We start from the raw sequence: 22,282 nt of genomic DNA, 5'->3' as shown, positions 1-22,282 counted from the left end.
TATCGGGTACACCATTTCACCCATGAGCCTCACTCGCACTTGGCATGAAGAATGTCCACTCCCACAGGATGGTTTTGCACTTTGCCCCACCTCCTGCCCCAACCCCATTACTCCCATCTCTCCCCTACTTTGTGTGTTTGTTCTGATGTGCCTACCACACCTTTTGACCCACAGGGCTCAAAATTGCCATGAAGACTGTTCACCCCTCAGGGTGGTTTTGCACTATAAACACACCCCCACCTCCCCCCCAAACGCATTCACCCCAACCCCCACCTTCCATCATGTGTTTGCTTCCATATACTGGGTACACCCTTTCAACCATGGGCCACTCACATTTGGCATGAAGAGTGTACACCCCCCAGGATATTTTTGACCTTTGCCCACATACCCCCGATCTAAACCACTTCTCCACATACTCAGATTTCCCCAGGATCCACTGAGACTATATAGTATATACAATTCCCCACCCTCCCACGAACCCCCAACATACTCAGATTTCCCCAGGCATAGAATGGATATGTCGGCTAGTATATATAATGTGTGTGTGTGTGTTGTTAGTGTGTGTGTGTGTGTGTGTGTGTGTGTGTGTGTGTGTGTGTGTGTGTGTGTGTGTGTGTGTGTGTAAGTTGTTTTTGCCTGCCATCATCACACGTGGGTGGGACTCAAGAAATGAAACGGAGATCTACAGGGTCTCAAGGTATCCACCTCTGTTAGTCATTACTTCCAGTTTTTTATTAGAGGAAAAGTAAACCCCAAAATTGAAGTGTAGTACTGCAGAACACCACTCAATCACCGAGTTAAGATCTGTCGCTCTGTGTAATCCATTGAAATGCAATGCAGATGTAATACCAATGGGAAACTATATACTAGTAAAAGGCAGTGCGTGTGTGTGTGTTTGTGTGTTTGTGTGTGTGTGTGTGTGTGTGTGTTTGTGTGTGTGTGTGTGTGTTTGTGCGTGATCATTAAGGATGACACAGTCAGGAAGCGACTTTGTGTTACCCGGAAACGCCGGGTAGCTTTGCCAGTACCAAATAATAGAAACTAATGTGAAAAGCAGGATTTGATTCACACACTTTCACATGGTACGGTACCTTACAACTGGACAGGATGGTATAAGCTCATGCGTCCTAAAAACCTGCTCTTCTGCTCTTGCACATCCTCTCTATGCCCTTTTCACCCTATAATTTGTGCTCGGTCATCTTCCATCTGCTTGGAAATCAGCCAACATCACTACATTACATTAAAAAGGTGCAAAACCTGATCCCCTCAACTACAGACCTATCAGCTTACTTCCAATCATCAGCAAGGTCATTAAATCAATCTTCACAGTTGATATGAAATCGTTCTCTTTCTCCAACAATCTAATATTAGATCACCAATTTGGTTTCCGACCAGGTCACTTCACCTTGGACATGTTGCTTCTGCACACCCAACAATGGATAGAGGCTGTCAATGTCAGACATGAGATCAGGGCCGTCTCTCTGGATATATCTTGTGCTTTTGACAGTCTGGCATCCTGCCTTACTCTCCACACTCTTTGCCTATGGCCACAAAGGCCAAATCTACTCTTAGGTTAATGAATTTCTCTACTCTCTTAACCAGTGTGGCTCTCAATGGAATCCTTTCTTCTCCTCTCCCTGTTAAGGCTGGCGTCCCCAAGGCATTGTTCTGGGCCCAGTGCTATTCCTAATCTTCATCAATGATCTCACTGACTCTCTGGAAAATAATCTTCATCTACGGTGTCTTCAGAAATTATTCACACCCTTTAACTTTTTGCACATTTTGTGTTACAGCCTGAATTTAAAATTGATAGAATTTAGATTTTTTGTCACTAATCAACACATCATACTCTATAATGTCAAAGTGGAATTTGTTTTTTTAGAAATTTTAACGAAATAATTAAAAATGAAATACAGTAATATCTAATTTACATAAGTATTCAAGGCCCTGAGTCAATACTTGTAGAAGCACCTTAGGCAGCGATTACAGCTTTGTGTCCTCTTGGGTATGTCTATATCAGCTTTGCACATCTGGATTTGGGGAGGTTCTCCCATTATTCCCTGCAGATTTACTCAAGCTCTGTCAAGTCAGTTGGGAAAGCGTTGGTGAACAGCAATTTCAAGTCTTTCCACAGATTCTCAATGGAATTCAAGTCTGAGTTTTGGCTGGGCCACTCAAAGACATTCACATTCTTCTTCTAAAGCCATTCCAGTGCTGCTTTGGCTGTATGCTTGGGGTCATCATCCTGTTGGAAAGTAAATCTTTGCCACAGTCTCAGGTCTTTTGCACTCTGAAGCAGGTTCTCCTCAATGATTTGCCTGTGTTTGGCTCCATTCATTGTTCCCTCTATCTTTACAAGTCTCCCAGTTCCTTTGGCTGAAAAGCATCCCCATAGCATGATGCTGCCACCACCATGCTTCACAGTAGGGATGGTGTTAGATTGGTGATGAGCTGTGCTCGGTTACCGTCAGATGTAGTGCTTTGCATTCATGCCAAAGAGTTCAATTTCCGTCTGATCAGACCACAGAATCCTTTGCCTCATGCTCTCAGTCTTTCACATGCCTTTTTGCAAACTCCAGGTGTGCTGGCTTGTGCTTTTTTCTCAGGAGTGGCTGCCATCTGGCCACTCTCCCCATACAGCCTGGATTTGTGAAGTGCTCCAGAGACTGTTGTCCTTCTGGCATATTCTCCCATCCCAGCCAAGGAACTCTGTAGCTCTGTCAGAATGGTCATTGGGGTCTTGGTCACCTCCCTGACGAAGGTCCTTCTTGCCTGGTTGCTCACTTTGGTTGGATGGCCAGCTCCAGGAAAAGTCTGGGTAGTTCCATATTCTTTCCCTTTCCTAATGATGGAGCTCACTGTGCTCTTGTCAACTTTCAACACTCTAGAAATTGTTGTATACCCTTCCCCAGATTGGCATGGCGACCAACGCCGAATAAACATACCATGCCGTGCCCCTCACTGGCACGCTCGGCCGTTAATTAGAGAGCAGGCACATGACATTGAATCAGTTGTGGCCGTTGTTGACACGTCCTGCCAGGATTCGCACTGGGACGACCCATGGCTGCAACAATATACTGCAGACAAAAAAAAGAGATATGGACTCCAAAGGCGCATCAAGAGGCTAAATGCTGGCTTCCAACAATTCCTAGACAAGTAGGGAATTGGACTAATGTAAGTAGACTTTCCGGCAGACTGGAGGCAATAAACACAGGAGGGCAGACTGAAGAAAACTTCGTGCATTGTGAAAAAATAATTCATTTGACATTAGCATTTTGTTCAATGTTCCAACATCGATATAATAGAACAAAAATCTGTCTGAGAGTTCTATGAAATAGAAGATTGAATTTTTCCATTTAATTGCAATCTCAGACAACAAAATTGATGACCAGAAGCAAGCAACGACTTACCGTATTTGTTTATTCATCAATTTCAAAGCATCGATTTCTTTGTAAAAAGGATCGCTTAAAGTGACTTGTTTAACTCGAGCAAGGAAAGTTTTTTGGATGGAAAGCTTGAGAAGCATCTCTTTACTCCAGTCATTCAACAAAAATTCTTCAAGCCCAAACTCTATGATAAAACAAGACCAACATAAGATACATATGATAAAACATAAGATAAAACGTATGATAAAACATAGATAAAACATATGATAAAACAAAACAACAAAGCCATCAAGGGAAGGAAACATTTCAAAAAGGTCCTCAAAACAATTGTTTCATATTACCACCATCTGAGTTTTATTGGAAGCTCACACAAACTATCTAATCATTTCCAACATATCTTTATTTTCAGAGCTTAAATCTGGATTCTTATATCAGCACAAAATATTAACCTGAAAAAAAACAAGTCATTTGCATTTTTTTTGGGGGAAAAAAAAGTATATATATATATATATATATATATATATATATATATATATATATCAGACTTCCCAGTCGTCAGGGAGGTGACGCTCAATAAATGGGTTAATATGGGAAGAAATTTTTCTTCAGGAAACATTTTAATTGTCCTAGTATTATTTTGCCATAAGTTAGTCGGTAGATGATTGAACAACTGACGCGAGTGTTCTGTGATTACGAGTTGTGAGGTTACTGGGATGACAAGTGCTGAAATGTGATCTGTAGGTGTAGCAAGAAATGGTAAATTAAACATGGATACTGATTTCTATGAACTTTGATTCACCAGCAAATAATATACGGTCGGGCCACCAAAAGTCTGCTTAGGTGGCCCGGGGGACCACAAGAAAGGTGACCCCTGTGTATGTCCGGTAGTGGGTTAAAGAGTTTTCATAATTGATTGTTTGCTTCACTTTGTTTCTCTTCCCCATTCATGGTGTATATTAAACATAACTGGGTCTCGGGGTGCATTCTGAATAGCGTGGTTTTCTTTGGTGATTAAGAAAAGCCAGTCGAGGGATTAATTGGCTGCAGTTCTAATCACGGCAAACCCAGAGAGCTCCACTAGTCTCAGGATCACTCCGTTTAATTGGTTAAGAGATGATGGTGCTAATTGGCAGAAATGTTTGACTGAGTCGGCACCAATCTGCATGGTAGTGTCCCATTTGGATGCGAGATCTGACAGGGGTGTCTTTGAAATGGTTGATCATTAGTCACAATGAGGTGACTTGCTGGATTTGAACAAGGCAACCGGGACGACCGGACGACCATAACAATATATTTATGGTATTTGTGTATTTTACATGAAGTTTTATTCCATTATTCTGCTTTATTTAGGTATAGCTGAGCCTGGTGTTGGCTTAGCAGTTAGGGTTCTGGCTTGGGATCCTAGGATCCTGGGTTCGAATCCCGGTCGATCGCTGAATTAACGCCAGGGGGGTTGACTCAGCCTGTCATCCTTCCGAGGTCGGCAAATTGAGTACCAATTCACTGGTAATTCCCTGTGTGTCGCAAGAGGCGACTAACAGGGTTGGCGGCAGGAAGGGCATCCGGCCATAAAACATTGCTTCAAAAAGGGGACCACGGTGCCTGAAAAAGGCCAACCCCTGCTCTGCAAGGAAAAATGGCCTATAAAAGGTGGTTGGTTATTTAGGTATAGCTTAATTTTATTTCAGTCAGTATTGATGTTGCATTCATGGGGAAAACAAATGAATAATAAAAATTATGCAATTCTGTGCAGAAAGCAAAAAAAAAGAAGAAACAAAAAAAACCTCATTTGAATATGTCATGTTTTGTAAGAAATTATAAATGTTTATATGCACATAAAACAATTCATGACTATTGGTGACATTTGTGTGCAGCTCACCAAGCCATGAAACACGATCTTTGACATTTTTTGTACTCTTTTCATCATATGAAGAAACAATATGGTCTGACAATTGAGGAAATGTTTCTTCATTAAAGACTTCAAAAGAAAAACTGGAACTCAAAGCGATGTCTTCTTCTTTCAAACCATTCAAACTGTGAAACAAAATATATGAAAAGGTCATTGCTGTCCCTCTGTCTGGAAATATACAGGGGGGTTACGTTTGCGGAGGTTACGCTCTTTAGAAATGAGATCTCTTTGGACACTTTAAACAATGATGGGATCTCTGTTTGTGATGATGCTTCCATATATTTTTATTTTAGTGCAAAAATCTCAGTACGTTTTGTCATAACATTCTGTTAAGTAGGATTTTAAGCTTCCATTGTTCTCTATAATTTCGTTGATGTTGAAGTTTCTTATATTTTTGTTGGAACCCATCTGTGGATCGGTCCCATCGGCCGATGGGTCTGACCCGTTTGCGGATCCGCAGATGGGTCGCCCGACCCATCTGTGGATGCACGAGAAATGACAATGCAGACCCATCGGCTGATGGGTCTGCGCCATCTGCGGATGTGTTGTTCACCTTGAAGGAATGTGTATGCATCAATGGTGGATGAGTATGTTTATTTGAACCTAAAAATAAGCAATTGATGTCAAACGGTTATCGACAAACCACATGTCACGGACTGCTTTATAAACATTTATGACATCAATTGCTTTTTTTTTAGGTTCAAATAAACATACTCATCCACCATTGATGCATACACATTCCTTCAAGGTGAACAACACATCCGCAGATGGCGCAGACCCATCGGCCGATGGGTCTGCATTGTCATTTCTTGTGCATCCACAGATGGGTCGGGCGACCCATCTGCGGATCCGCAAACGGGTCAGACCCATCGGCCGATGGGACCGATCCACAGATGGGTTCCAACATTTTCATTGTCTTCAAACATAAAGTCTTATTCTGTTAACAGTATTCAACTTTTTCTTTAACACCAATAAGGGGTATAAAGGTCTAAAGGGTCTGTGGGGTATGAAGATGGTGGATACATCCACAATAAGATGTTTCATTTCAATCCTCCCCTTTTCTTGATTTAGTTTTTTTGGTTACATCTGATAACTTATTGTTTTTCTTCCAGGGTTTTAATGTTGTCTTAACCCAGGTGGCATTATACTTGCATAAGATAAATGTCCAATGGAAGCCTAGTCATAACCAGAGATTATTAGATCTCCTCTCTTTTATTTTCACTGGACCACTCCCATAGTCAGTAATTCAAGAGCTTCTGGAGAATGAGAGCAATTTTCTTTTAGGTCTGATGTCATGTTGTGGGGTTTTGGCATACCCGCTACGCTTGCCATTTCGGGTTGGTGAAGAAACTCTCTTCGTCTGGTTCCTACTCCATGACCTAGGCATGGGTGACCCTTCAGGTATTGACAAAGTGACTATATCATTTGTTGTGCTCTTGAAATCAAGGGAAAATGCAAACTGCAGCACCACGGTATGGTGGAGTTCCATTGTTGTCGTAATTATTACATCAAAAAAAAATTACATCCTAACATTATTATTAAATTACATAATAACAAAAAGAGTGCAATTACATAATTACTATAATATAAGTATTCAAAATGATACAACTTCTATGGTCACAACTATAACAAATAAAATAAATATTAATTAAGTTACAATTTCATATATTCCATTGGTGAAGCAAATACAAAATAAAGCCAATTTTGCTGAGTGAAATGAGGACATTGGTGAATAAACTCACATTTTCGCAGAGTAATTTTCCATTTCATACATACGAGTGTCCACTTCCCATTCGGGAACATTTTTACTTGGTATGACCTCTTTCAAAGCTGTAAAGCAAAATCAAAATGGACAACAGGAAGCTATTTTAAACATTGTTGGTTCACGAGTTATCAAACAGTGACCACTATATTCGTCATGGGTGCGCGTCTGTCTGTGTGTCTGTCTGTGTGTGTGTGTGTGTGTGTGTCTGTCTGTCCGCAGCATAACTACCCAATGATATCATCCGATCTTGTTGAAACTTGGGTGGGAGGTTGATATCATGATCTAGTTGTGTCCTGCCTAGAGTGGGCGTATTGCGCCCATTGTGGGCGGAGCGACACCCGAAAAAGATGTCTTTTTAGGGGGTAATCGAGTTCAAGCTACATCTTCTCCGAGGGAGTTGGTGGAATCTGACAGGGGTTTCGGTATTTGGTTAGGCCAATGTCACGTGTCTAGCCCCACGGAGCTCGAATTTTCATTTTCGCCCCAAGGTCAAGGTCACAAGGTCACGAAATTTAGAAAAGTCGATTTTTGATGGTTTTATTACATTGTTCGCTTCCTGATAAGGTGAAATGTCGTACATGATCTTATATTATCACATACATCGTGAAATACAAGTTTTCCAACAAATTTCAGAATCTTCGACCTTTGACCTTTGAAGGTCACAAAGGTCAAATTTTCAAAGTTGTCGGAATCTAACTGAATTTTCGGTATTGTGTAGCTAACTAACCTCATAACTGATTATACATTATTTTCTATCTCATTTCAAGGTCAGTAACCTTCGTTTTGACATTTCCAGGCCAGCACCACACACAATTACGTACAGCTGGCTCTTAAAGGCCTGCGCATGCAGCGAATTGGGGCCCTTTGTAAATAGGCATGTACACAGCATGTCGGGGGCCGACACCTGCCACGTGGCCCCCAACTCCCCAGTCCGGGCCTGTTTCGGTTATAGTCCATCCTTTGTCATTCAATACCGCTCGCTCGTGAACCATCGTTGTTTCCTGACTTGTTTAATATATCTCCTGCAAGGTTAAGTGAAGCCTGGTATTGGCTTAGAGGTTAGGGTGCCGGCTTGGGATCCGAGAATCCTAGGTTCGAATCCCGGTCGATCGCTGAATTAACGCCATGGGGGTTGACTCAACCTGTCATCCTTCTGATGTCGGCAAATTGAGTACCAGCTTGCTGGTAATTTCCTGTGTGTCGCAAGAGGTGACTAACAGGGTTGGCGGCAGTAAGGGCATCTGGCCGTAAAACATTGCTTCAAAAAAGGGGACCACAGTGCCCAAAAAAGGCCAACCCCTGCTCTGTGGGGAAAAATGGCCTCTAAAGGTGGTTCTGCACAGCTAAGTAACATCTTATTCATGCTAACTTGCAACACTTATAAATAAAGTTTTGAATTAATAAATGTATGATTTCAAAATCGTAAATTAGAATGGCACTTGGTAGAGTGCATACATCTGCCAGGCTGAACAGCTTACGTTTTGTTTCCCACTGATTAGCTGGACCTGGATCTTAACCAAAATCGAATCGGCTTTTTCTTGTCACCGACCTAAATCATCCACCAGGTTTTGTCATAACCCGTCCACAACTTTTTGAAATATCGTGCAATGTATCATTTTTGCAGCCTTAGCCCAAAGAGGATAGATCAAATGAGATGATGATATCGATTTTGGCCCCATCTCTCAATGATGTCTCTCAATGATGTTTGTCGTTAAAGGCGGCAAAAAGGGTTGGCGTCAGGAAGGGCATCCGGCCGTAAAACATTGCTTCAAATAGGGGACCGAAAAACAACAACAACCACGGTTCCCGAAAAAGGCCAACCCCCGCTTTGCGGGGAAAAATGGCCTCTAAAGGTGGTTTTTTTTTTCTCAACGATGAAGAATGAGTTAGACAAATTCTAGTATCCGGACTAGTTCTTCACCAACATTGAATCAATTTGTCTGTCACACACCCAACCTGTCCACCAAATTTCATCCGAATCAGTCCACAACTTTTTGAGATATCCCACTCGCACAGAAACAAACACATAGACAGACAAACAAACAGAGGTGAATACATAACCTTCGTCCACTTTTGATGGCGGAGATAACGACGTGTTATCTTGATCTTTTCTAATGCAGACATATAATTGGATATTTTTCTGGACAAGGACATTAGGAGACACAAGCGTACCTTTAAATGAAATAAAACTAGCGTGGATCGGCTCGCTACACTCGCCTCACCACACATCGCTACAGAAGCATGGGATTGTTTTAATTGAGGATAATGACCTGACTGAATTCGAGTTGCTGTGTTATCGTGATTTACACCAATCATAATACTGTTGTGGTTTTTAGGAACCAACCCAAAAGGCAATGGCAACCCATATACAAATCCCTTTGTAGTTATTTCCATAGTGTAAGATTAGACTAGTTCCTTCCCCTTTTGTAGTGGGTTAGAATGTGAGACATTGTGTTGGTGAAGGGTTAGAGAGGTTTTTCCCTTTTCTCCCCATTTCCTAGGGGTTAATTGTAAATTCTATACAAGCTTCACATCGCGTCAAAAGTTGGTTTGAATCGAGTGTGAAAAGCTGGTTCGAATCATGCACCATAACCCAATGGTCACTTTCCTTTATTCCCCATAATCTTCTCTTTAAATGACCAATTGATCATTTAAACACATTTTAGTTGCACTTTATTTTGGTTTTATTATAATTTTCACGTTAATTTCCATTGCATTAAGACATTGTACACGCCATTCATTGCCACCCGACACGACAACCTCACCATGCCACTCGCCGCGGCTAAGGCTGCAACACGCGGGACTGTTCACCTTCTTCATAATCATCACCTCCTCTACCCGACCATGGTTGCGTGCTGCATCTTGGAGATGGGCAACTGGGCAAGGGTAGTGAAGCAGCGTCTTGAACTTTGTTACACCTCAGAACAGCCAGGCGCTAATTGGCCATTAGCATCCTGTGGACATTTAATCGCTCCATCTGTCTTTACAAACAATTATGTGCCCCCAGTAGCTGACCCGTGCCGAATATAAGTCGCTACCTCTCCCACCCATGTAAACCACGGAGCACTGTTCTGTGCCGAAGCAAAGGGACCTTCTGAAGGAATTCGGCTGCGAAGGTCTGGCAATGGCTAAGCAGCGATGCGCCAATCGGCATCCTGGATTCCGTCAAGAAACTTCCAGATCCAATATTTGGCCCTGTCCCCGTCAAGGGATTATAAAAGCACCGCGAGCGAAAGCTCTCTCTCTCTCCCTGCATGGTGGTTCTTGACTTTGACTCTGTGTTGCTTTTGGCTCTCTCTGCACGTTGCTTTTTGTTGCTTGTCCTGTCCTCGGTCCTTCAAGGGTGGACGATCTGGGCTCGAGGGATGGGGTGATGCTAGCGGATTGAAGCTGGGAGCCGAAGTGGTTGACGGATGGAGCAAGCACATTGTCAGGTGCATGTTAGGGCCAAAGCCAAGCCACGCATGCACGTATTTTATAGGATCGCACGCAGTAGGCTATCATCTCACACTTTCTTTTCTCAGCTTTCTTATATTTTTATCATTTCCCTTGCATGCAGACTCACTATCCATAAAGAGGGCATCAACAATTGGCGGCGTTGCCACGGCCCGACCCCTCCGGAGTGACCAGCTCTCTTACATCTCTTACATAATGCACCTTCACAGCTCTCTTACATGACACGCACAACACCCTGCACCCTCTACAGTCACGCAATCAAGAGGCCACAAGTATTGCTCGCCTATTTACCCCCTCCTCCGCTTATTTACCTATTTACTCCGCTTGGGTCACAGAAGTACGTCTGCTTCCGTCCGATAAGCAAGAGGCTGTTGACCCTCGTACTTTATCTTCTGCTCTCTTCTCCCTCCGTGGATGGTCTGTTGGCTACCCTGTATTGTATATATCTGGTCGGTAAGGTAAGGTATAGGATTAAGTCTGCATCTCGTCCATTCCATTTGCTTTGTAAATATTGCTGCACCCTTCATTGCTTGTGACGACTTGTTACTTTTAAATCTGAATTCCCCCATTGCTCCCGTCGTGTGCATCATCCTGCCCTTCACTCCCCCCCCCCCCCCCCCCCCACTGAACATTAAGGTGCTTGAGTTCCCTCCCACCTTTGCATGATTCTGCTTGTAATAATAAATCCATTGTTGACATTCCTTTCCAATCTATCCATGTCTGTCAGTGCCTCAAATGATCCAGCGCTGTTCCATATACGTAGGTTAGACTGGGAGATTACAATTCCCCAACAAATTGGCTCATTCAGTCTGGCATGCACCAAGCGGTAAAGCCTGGCTGCCCTAATTAAGATCTAATTAAGATAAGATTGGTGCATTGCGGAGGGAGTGTTCCCCCGATTGGAAAGTCACATGGTACAGGTAAACGGTGGTTAGACGGAGAACACTGAGACCATGTTGTGGACCAGTTATCGTTCGCGGTTGACTAGCAAGCAGTCGTGGTACAAACCTATTTGTGCTCGGTAGCCTCAGGCCCTGTAAGTTCGAGGAGAACCAGGGAATCCTCCTCGAAGTACACCCGAAACCCGTGGCCATAACAATACAAACATTTTTTGTACAAATTTATTGGTAATATTGGTGATATTATATATTTGTAATTTATTTGTAATCTAAAAATGTCCAAGTGGTCTAAAGCTCTAAATGGTCAAGGGTCCAAGGTGGTCTAATGGGTCTAACTAAAGCATTATACAGGTCTTTGTGTCTTTTGGGTTTTCAGAGTCTTTTGGGTCTTTTGTAGTATTTTGGGTCTGTAAGGTTATTTGGGGTCTTCTGGCTCTTCTCGCTCTTCGGGGAATTTAAGAGTCTTTGGGATCTTTTGGGTCTTTTGTGTGTTTGGGATCATTTGGGTCTTAGTGGTCTTCAGGGTCTTGGATGAGGGGTTGGGGGGGGGGGGGGGGACTTAAAGGGTCGACAAAGGCCTAATTAATCTCAGCAGTCTAAAGGGTCGAAAGGTATAGAGTATAGACTATAGACAATGTATGTACATGGTTAATATACAGGATGCCACAGAAGTACAAACAGTATATAATTAATAGATATTTAGACACACAGCTTCACCACCTCACCACATTACCGCTTCAAGGACCGTGTTTTTCGGTTTTATACATACTAGAATTATAAGACCCGTCACTGCGCTGACGGAAATACCAATCTTTGCTGCGATGGCTAATCTATGGGGGGGGGGGGGGGGGGGGTCGGAAGGATTCCTGGGAGATCCTGCTTGCTCTCTGTGCAGGGATAACCAACGTCACGTGTTGGCATTTGCAGTTTTAACACGCGTGTCCATGTACCCATTAAAAAAAAAATTTTTTTTTTGGATCACAAACACTCCAGGGAGTTGCCCGAATCCACCGTAGTTGGATTTATTGAAATCCGCAAATCCGTTCTCAAGTTATAACACGACAAATAAATAAACAAACAAACAAACAAACAGACAGTCACGGCTCCTTTTATAATATTGTTACAGACACGATTTTGATGTTATGGTGGGCCGAGCGGAATGGCCGCCGTGTCCGCACAAGTTACCCGATTATACTCGAACGTTGCCGAGTCGCGCTACGCTAAATCAATGAAGGAAAAGGACACAACGGCTGGGATTAAAATGACACGACACCAGGGATACGGTTCTCAAGACCTCCGGAGGAGGTTATATTAGGGCGGAAGGTCAGATTACAACGACAAGAGGGACAGCATAGAAAGGCAGGCACTTAGACACACTCTTATATTAGCCCCGACAGACGACAGATAACCGGGACAAAACTGACTCACACGGGGATTGATGGCAAGGAGGGGCAGGTCTTCGATGGCTCAAGGTGCACCTTGGCTCAGGGGCAAAATCGACCCGGTCCAGTCCAAAGATGCGGGAGGTCTCACTCAGCGCTCGGAGGTGGTGACTTGTCTTCTCAAGCTGGGGGCGCATCTTTCGTCACGTCCGGTAAGTCGCTGCGTATATCCGGCGGGGAGTGACACGCCCTCGGCTCGTTAGCTCCGCCCCAGATGGAATCGGCCCGTTGCTTCTCATTGGGTGCGGGGGTTACCGGCTCCGCCCTTGACGAGGGGCCGACAGGCAGCCCCTTCGTGGTAACCCCGTCGGTGCACATGGGTAATGGCGGCTAACCGAGCCGGAGTGAGGACGCACACTCCCCGCGCGCGCCGTTGTTGTAGTTGTTGTAGTTGTTGTAGTTGTTGTTGTAGTTGTTGTTGTAGTTGTTGTTTGGGGAAGAAGATGGGAGGAGGTATGGGAAGGTCCTAAACTCACTACTGGTGCCATATAATCACATTCTGGTGCAACGAAGAGTCAGAATTAATGGAAACGAGTCCTTAACTGACATAGACTAAGAATAACTAGCAAGATGTCCGAAAGTTGTCTACGTGAGATGCGGTGGACCTGGGCACGACATTTAATGGGGGAAAAAGGGGAAGGTCGGTTCTACAGAGTGTTGTTTACAGACAATGGGACTAGGGAATGGGGGATTGGGGATAGTTGGGGAGTATTGGGGAAATAGGGGAATATTTACAAGCGGATATGGAGGCCAAATCCCATATTCGCAACATTGCACCCTTCTCTACCCTCGGGGCGTCCCGACCCGATAAATTTTTACCTATTTTAGTGTGGCACTCAGATGTAGTTCCCTCTACTATTAACTCTACCCTGAGTGCGACAGTTTTACAGATATTCACAAATGAGTAAATATGTCCCCCTGCGACGTTGCACCCTTCTCCTCACAGAAACACACCCACAGGATAACCGAATCCGGAAAGAATTCGCAAACTAAACATACAGCCGGTAGGGAGCATTATTTACAAGACTACGCTGATATTTACACTACGATCCAGGACCTGTTTTTGGAGGAACACATGCAGATGTTATGCATAGAGAGAGCACGCATGCCAGCATCGATACACCAACCCACAAGTGCTCTGTGGCCTTACGGCCTTTAATAATGTGCAGAGCACCCCTTCCAAGCACCAAAAGCACCACCCCATCACACAGTCAGCACCATCCGGTGCACCAATAAAGTGTCTATAAATCACCGGTGGTGTCGCAGCCGGCTGATGTTCTGCCGCTGGTCTTGCCTTCGTGTGGTGCACTTGGCCTTCTGGCTTCTTTAAAAATAAAGAAAGGCGCCAACCGCGTCCATTTCTTTATTGTGGCCGTCAGGGGGCCAACTATAAGTGGTTCACCTGTATGGCATAGGTGCCACGTTGACCCATAGGTCCATCCACGGGTGGTGCTTGGCCGCAAAAGGACTGCGGTCCATTGTGGGTGGCCACCAACATTGCGGTCCATATGGTGTATCGATCCAGGCAGCAAGCAGCGAAAGTGCAGGCCCACAACTGCGTAGCCAGCACCTCTCTCTCCTCTCTCTCTACCCCAAAGCCAGATCCTCGGAGGTGGGAGACAAAAGAAAAGACAAGTGAGTAAGGTGGTAAGGGCGCAAAAGTGCACGCAACACAAGGTAATGCACACTAGGGGCACATGGGAACCAGGTGAGACAGGTACGTTCCTACCGTACGCTCCCCCCCCCCCCCACCAGGTAACCTACATGGCCCCTCCCTTACCCCTTACTGTATCCACAAAACACAACACTACCCATAAACATCTATTTTACTAATCAACAAACGTCCCTACTGTCTTCCCCGTTCCTCCCATAAACCAAATTCGTCTTCTCTCCCTCCTAACCAATCAAATTTGCTATTTCCAACTCTCATCAAAATTTGCCATCACCAATTCATCATCAGTCCCTCCTAAGGAGGGAGAGATGGAATCACCCCAACGTCTCATCCACGTCGTGATGCGTCTCACCAATCCACACAGCAATTCTCAGTTCCTGCACACAGAACAAAGAAAACACAGGTGTGGAGTCATCATCATCACCACAGGTAAGTGGCTGCGTATGGTGCGACAGGTTCATCAATCCTAACTATTTCCTAAATGACTTTAACAACTTTACACTACCCGGGGTCTTTCTCCGGCCAAACCATTGGCCCTCTTACACTATGGGTTCTAAAAACCAATTCCCATTGCCCAAACTGTGGTGCTTTTCAATTTGGGGTCTCACTCCCCCGATTCATCTCCCGGTGCCCTCGCACAATTTCTGGGCTGTGGCGTGTACCTCTCCCAGCGGGTCTACCCACCTGCACACCTCCACCACTGCAGTTGCCTCCGAGCTTACCTGCTCCTTACCCTAACCCAACTACCTGGGGAAGGCCCTCTGGCGCTCTCCCCACTCGGTGCCCTCTCTGGCACTGGGCTGCCCGATCCACACCCGGGATCCTCAGGCACCCACTCACAACTACCGGCTCCCAGAGCCCACCTGCGGCCTCACCTGGCCGACATCCTCACAGTGGTGGAGTGCCCAACCAACTACACACACTAACAGGCTACACGCCCAGCCATTTCCACAACACTAATGCACCCATCCACAATACCATTCTGCAACCGCACCACAGATGCCAATATCCAACCACAATTTACCTATACCCTCTACCTAACACTTACACTACCCGCCCCGGGTACTCGTGAAAGGGGTCCACTCTTCCCCCATCCACACCTTCGCACCATGCACACCACTCCGTACCACTTACTCCAACTCTCTCCACACACCTGTACTTGCACACCTGTGCTCTCACTCTTGGTGCCGCCTGCACCCTTCTCTCCCCAAGCGCATTCGCGCTGATCCACACACTCTTTACTCACACACTGCTCCACACACCTGTCCAGTTGCACACCTGTGCAATCACACCTGTTCAATTCCCACACACACGGCATCATCTCAGCTAACTACTCCCTTCTGAAACTTGCGCTTCCCAGTCGTCCCTTTAAACTATTGCGCTCCCTCGTCATTATCATCCATACTAATCTACCTGCGTCCCCACTACAGGTATCAGTCACTAACTAACCTTAACGTCACCTAATGTCATCTTCGCTAGATCCCTACCAATATAACCTAACCCACCCGGGCTAGTTTTCACTGCCATACACCCCATAAGCTATTGCGCATTTGCCCCCATATGGGAAGGGTGGCAGGGATGCCACCCTTACCCACCGGGCCCATCGCTCACTACCAATTTTGCACATCAAATTTCAACAAATCAAAAATTTGCCAATCACTACCCATCATCTGCCAATCACTACTGCCAATCCCTTGCCAATCATCAAATTTTGTTTTTCTCTAATTTTGGGTCCAAAACACTAACCTCATCACCCAGTCTACTCACTAATGCCTCTCGGTGCGCCAACTCCTATCCAAAGCCCGGCTTCGTAAAGCCAAGCCATGAATGCGGGTTGTTCTGTGCCAGCGGCTGGATGCGTCCGGCACTCGGTGCAGGGACGGGGGCTTACCCGGGCCGAGATCCCACGCACCATCTCGGCGTGGAGCCATCCAATGTCCCGATCTCGACCTGCCGGACTGCCTCAACAAAAAGTGGTCGCCATGACGACCCTTTCTATCGGGCTGCCCGCTCCGCCTAGTGGAGCACGGACGCAGCCGTTCAAAGCAAGGCCCAGCACGCACCGAGGGCCCGATTCGGCTAAAAGTCGACCTAACCTCTAACCCGGTTACCTTCGATGCCTTACCTGCATGCTTACACCCCGCAGCCCGTTCCTTGCTCACACATCCAGCCGTGCCCATGCTCCTCGTACCTTTCCTTACACACCCAGGTACCCTCATTCCACTCACAGCCTTGGTCACACACCTGACCACCGAACACTTTGGCACACATTCGTTGGTCGCACACCTCACCAACACACCTCTTCGCGCCCCCTCCTCTGTCACCTCCTCTGTGACAATCACAGGTGTGCTCTCATTCGCACACCCAACCACGTGCCTCACTACCAATTCCAGCGTGCATTCCCACTCACGCTCCTTGTCACTCTCACTCCTCTCACCACCACTCTTGACAACGCACTCACCCTTACTCTTGACAGCGCACTCTTTCCTCATGCACCTGTCCGTCACACACCTTTCTCGCGCACACTCTCCCGTTACACCCTCTGTAACACTCACCACAGGTGTGCATTCTCCTTCACTCTTGACAGCGCACTCTTTCCCCATGCACCTGTCCGTCACACACCTTTCTCGCGCACACTCCTGCGCACACTCTCCCGTCACACCCTCTGTAACACTTACCACACCGCGCTTCCATGTGCTCCCTCGCACACGCGCTACGACCGACTCACTCTCGCCAGCACCCTCACTCCTTGGCACGCACTTTTTCCTCACACACCCCAGAGTCGGACTTTCTCGCACACCTCCTTTTTCGCACACCAGACCTGTCGCGCACTTCACCAACGGCCTCTCACGAACACCCGGGTCTATCTCGACCCCCAAGCTTCTTCAATCACCTGGCGCATCATACGCACGACCATATTGGTCACCACTTACACCGGGTCCTCTTCCTCTTCGCTTCTCCTCCATCACCTGCGAATCCCTCATCCGGTTAATGAGCACATCATCACGATCCAGACACAGACTTTGGACCAATTCTTTTATCTCCTCTTTTATCTCTTTCTTATCCTCCCTCCGTCGCTTCTTAATTTCGCTCACCCCTTCTTCCACTTCTTCTAATTTCTGCTTCACCTCTTTTATTCCCCGGTACGTCTCCTCAAGCTCGTCCTCCAAGGCTACCTTGACCGTTTCCATGTGCGTCCTCACCTGCCGGTCCTTCGTCTCCATTCCCTCTATCACCTCGTCCAGCCTCGTTGTCAGTCCCTCACGTACCATCTGACATTCCCTCTTCGTCGCTACCAAGTCATCTTTTAGTTCTTTCTGTGTCGCTTTTAATCCTCCTAATACCGCAGTGTTCCTTTGAACCTGCTCCGTTACTTCTTTTTGTCCCTCCGTCAGCTGTTCCACCTCCTGCGTCAGGACCTCTATGCCCCCTTGTAATTTTACAGTCCCCTTTCTCACCTCCTTCTCCATGTGCTCCTTACAGTGCCTCACCTCCTCACTCACTCCTCTTCTGATCTCCTCTCCCATCACTTGCATCTCCTGCCCAGATGCCACCCTCATCTGCTCCATTTCCTCCCTGTGAGCATCCAATTTAGTTTCTACCCCCATTCTGACCCCCTCTATCTGCTGCCCCATTTGTTTAACTTCCCTTTCCGCTTGGTCCCTCATGTCCCTCAATTTGCCTTCCATGGTGTTTTCTAACCCCTCTAACCCATTTTTCACTCCCTCTATCTGATTCTCCTGGGCAGCCATTCTATTTTCTACCCCCGTTAACCCCTCCTGTATTTCCCCTAATCTATTGTCTAATTTCCCAAATTTCTTGTCTAATCCCTTAAAATTATTGTCTAATTCCTTAAAATTATTGTCTAATCCCTCACCGGTACCCCTCGCTTCGTCCCTCATTACCCCCAATTGGTTTCCCATTACCCCCATTTGGCCCTCCAATCGCTCACTCTGAGCATCCATCCGGTTTTTCAAACCTCCAATTTGGTCTCCCATTTGTTCCATAAAGGCCCTCATTTGCAGGAGGAAAAGGTTCGAATCCACCAGGGGCGCTGCCACGGTCGCGGGCGCCGCGACCAGCGAGGCGCCATTTTGCGCACCCGCAATGTCGGGCGCAACGACGCTAATTTGTGCGTCTGCTACCCTCGCTGCTTCGCTCTCCTCGCGTCCCTCAATTTGGTCCTGGACCGACCCTGCCTCACTCTCCTCTACCGGACCCCAGCTGTCTTGATCCGCCATAGCGCGACTTTCAAAATTCGGGTTTTTATATTTTGTAAAACACAATCAAATTTCGCCTTTATAATTTCGAGCGCGTAAACGCGCTCCGGATCGAATTCTACTTCCCAAAATTTGGGCCTAACAAATTTAGTCCCAGGTCCGAATCCCACTCCTGACACCAATTGTTACAGACACGACTTTGATGTTATGGTGGGCCGAGCGGAATGGCCGCCGTGTCCGCACAAGTTACCCGATTATACTCGAACGTTGCCGAGTCGCGCTATGCTAAATCAATGAAGGAAAAGGACACAACGGCTGGGATTAAAATGACACGACACCAGGGATACGGTTCTCAAGACCTCCGGAGGAGGTTATATTAGGGCGGAAGGTCAGATTACAACGACAAGAGGGACAGCATAGAAAGGCAGGCACTTAGACACACTCTTATATTAGCCCCGACAGACGACAGATAAACGGGACAAAACTGACTCACACGGGGATTGATGGCAAGGAGGGGCAGGTCTTCGATGGCTCAAGGTGCACCTTGGCTCAGGGGCAAAATCGACCCGGTCCAGTCTAAAGATGCGGGAGGTCTCACTCAGCGCTCGGAGGTGGTGACTTGTCTTCTCAAGCTGGGGGCGCATCTTTCGTCACGTCCGGTAAGTCGCTGCGTATATCCGGCGGGGAGTGACACACCCTCGGCTCGTTAGCTCCGCCCCAGATGGAATCGGCCCGTTGCTTCTCATTGGGTGCGGGGGTTACCGGCTCCGCCCTTGACGAGGGGCCGACAGGCAGCCCCTTCGTGGTAACCCCGTCGGTGCACATGGGTAATGGCGGCTAACCGAGCCGGAGTGAGGACGCACACTCCCCGCGCGCGCCGTTGTTGTAGTTGTTGTAGTTGTTGTAGTTGTTGTTGTAGTTGTTGTTTGGGGAAGAAGATGGGAGGAGGTATGGGAAGGTCCTAAACTCACTACTGGTGCCATATAATCACATTCTGGTGCAACGAAGAGTCAGAATTAATGGAAACGAGTCCTTAACTGACATAGACTAAGAATAACTAGCAAGATGTCCGAAAGTTGTCTACGTGAGATGCGGTGGACCTGGGCACGACATTTAATGGGGGAAAAAGGGGAAGGTCGGTTCTACAGAGTGTTGTTTACAGACAATGGGACTAGGGAATGGGGGATTGGGGATAGTTGGGGAGTATTGGGGAAATAGGGGAATATTTACAAGCGGATATGGAGGCCAAATCCCATATTCGCAACAATATATATTTGAAGAAGAAAACGATGTTTTGGTCACAAATATACATACATGCAGTGCCTTCTGAAAGTATTCACACCCCTTGTTTCTTCACATTTTATGCTACAGCCTGAATTTAAAATGCATTACATTGAATTACACCTTTGTCACTGATCTGCACATAATACTCCATAATGTCAAATTGGTTTTATTAATTTTTTACAAATTTTTACAAAATAATTAAAAATGAAATACAGAAAATATCAAATTTATATAAGTATTCAACCTCCATGGTCAATACTTCGTAGAAGCGCCTTTAGCAGTGATTACAGCTTCGAGTCTTTTTGGGTATGTCTGCATCAGCTTTGCACATCTGGGTTTGGGGAGTTTCTCCCATTCTTCCTTGCAGATTTGTTCAAGATCTGTCAAATTGGATAGGGGGTGGCTGTGAACAGCAATTTTCAAGGCGTTCCACATATTCTCAATGGGATTGAAGTCTGGGCCTTGGCTGGGCCACTCAAGGACTTTAACGCCCTTGTTCTGAAGCCATTCAGTTTTGCTTTTACTGTATGCTTGGGGTCAATGTCCTGTTGAAACATAAATCTTCGCCACATTCTAAGGTGTGTTGCACTCTGAAGCAGGTTCTCCTCAAGGATTTGCCTATATTTGACTCCATTCATGGTTCCCTCTAGCCTTACAAGTCTCTCAGTTCCTGCTGCTGAAAAGCATCCCCATTGAATGATGCTGCCACCACCTTGCTTCACGGTAGGGATGGTGTTAAATGGGTGATGAGCTGTGCTTGGTTTCTGTCAGATGTAGCACTTTGCATTCCATCAGACAACATAATCTTTTGCCTCATGTTCTCATAGTCTTTCACCTGCCTTTTTGTAAACTCCAGGCATGCTGTCAGGGGGTTTTTTTTCTCTCAGGAGTGGCTTCCATCTGGCCACTCTCCAACAAAGCCTACATTTGTGAAGTGCTGTAGAGACTGTTGTCCTTCTGGCAGGTTCTCCCATATCAGCCAAAGAAATCTGTAGTTCTGTCAGAGTGGTCATTGGCTTCTTGGTCACCAACTTGACCAAGGTCCTTCTTGCCCAGTTGCTCAGTTTGGTTGGATGGCCAGCTCTAGGAAGAGTCTGGGCAGTTCCATATTTTTTATTTAGAAAGGTATGTTTCTTTCTGAATCATTTCCAATCAATTGAATTGACCAAAGGTGGACTCCAATCAAGTTGTAGAGATATATAAAGGATGATCAAAGGAAATTTGATGCACTCGAGCTCAATTTGGAGTGTTAAGCAAAGGTTGAATACGTATTGACTGTATTTCAGTCAATATTTCTGTATTTCATTGTTGATGAATTTGTAAAAAAAAAAAAAAAAATTCAACTAAGACATTATGGGGTATTATGTGTAGATCAGTGACCAAAACAAAATCTCTATTTAATCCATTATAATTTATAAATTCAGGCTGTAAAACAACAGGTGAAAAAGGTCAAATGGTGTGAATACTTTCTGAAGGCACTGTCCATTCATAACCATATATGTTTGCTCTATTATAATAAGAAGATCCTGGAAGATGTGAAAACATTTTGCTACCTCGGAGACATGCTGAATGGAGAAGGTGGATCAGACTCGGCAACGGTTGCTCGAGTGAGATGTGCATGGAAGAAGTTTCGGGAACTGAGTGGCGTGCTGATGATGAGGGGAGTGTCGTTGAAGCTGAAGGGAAAGGTGTATGCTGCATGTGTGAGAAGTGTTATGATTTATGGGAGCGAGACATGGGTAATGAACGTAGAGCAGCAACGAAGGTTGGAAAGGGTGGAAATGCGAATGGTTCGACGGATGTGCGGAGTATTGTTGAGAGAGAGGAAGACAAATGATGAATTGCGAAAGATGATGGGAATAGAGCCTGTGATTGATGCTGTGAAGAGGAACAGGTTGAGATGGTTTGGTCATGTGTTGAGGAAGGATGAAAGTGACTGGTTGAGAAGAGTGATGGAAATGAATGTAGAAGGAAGCAGAGGACGGGGAAGACCGAGAAAGACTTGGCTAAAGATGGTGGAAGAAGAAATGCGGGCAAGGGGGTTAACAAGGAGAGATGCAGAAAATAGGGCAAAATGGAGAAGATTGTCATGGGGACCGCAAGGCTAACCCCCGCTCTAGCAGGGAAAATGGCCTTTAAAATGCATGTTGTTGTTGTGTTGTATTATAATAAGAAGAAAGATATAAGGCCATGAATCAACATATTAACACATATATAAAGACATATAACATCTAACGACATATAATCAC

General features: G+C 45.8%; 1 protein-coding gene across 5 annotated transcripts in view; it reads right to left on the bottom strand.

Moving 5' to 3' along the window:
• The window catches only part of SHOC1 (shortage in chiasmata 1), an 86,167-nt gene that overhangs the window by 34,217 nt on the left and 29,668 nt on the right, over positions 1-22,282 (bottom strand). For all 5 annotated transcript variants that reach the window (XM_078783534.1, XM_078783533.1, XM_078783536.1 and 2 more), the window contains exons 3-5: positions 7,038-7,125; positions 5,266-5,420; positions 3,411-3,570 (exon numbers count right to left, since the gene is read on the bottom strand). In XM_078783534.1, the coding sequence (XP_078639660.1) occupies positions 3,411-3,570; positions 5,266-5,420; positions 7,038-7,125 (403 nt within the window). The remainder of the gene's footprint in view (positions 1-3,410; positions 3,571-5,265; positions 5,421-7,037; positions 7,126-22,282) is intronic.

The sequence above is a fragment of the Myxine glutinosa genome, chromosome 8 (assembly GCF_964187855.1).
Source record: "Myxine glutinosa chromosome 8, kmMyxGlut1.1, whole genome shotgun sequence".
Taxonomy (NCBI): domain Eukaryota; kingdom Metazoa; phylum Chordata; class Myxini; order Myxiniformes; family Myxinidae; genus Myxine; species Myxine glutinosa.
Note: the sequence above shows the minus strand (reverse complement) of the source record. Positions and strands in the feature narration are given on the sequence as shown.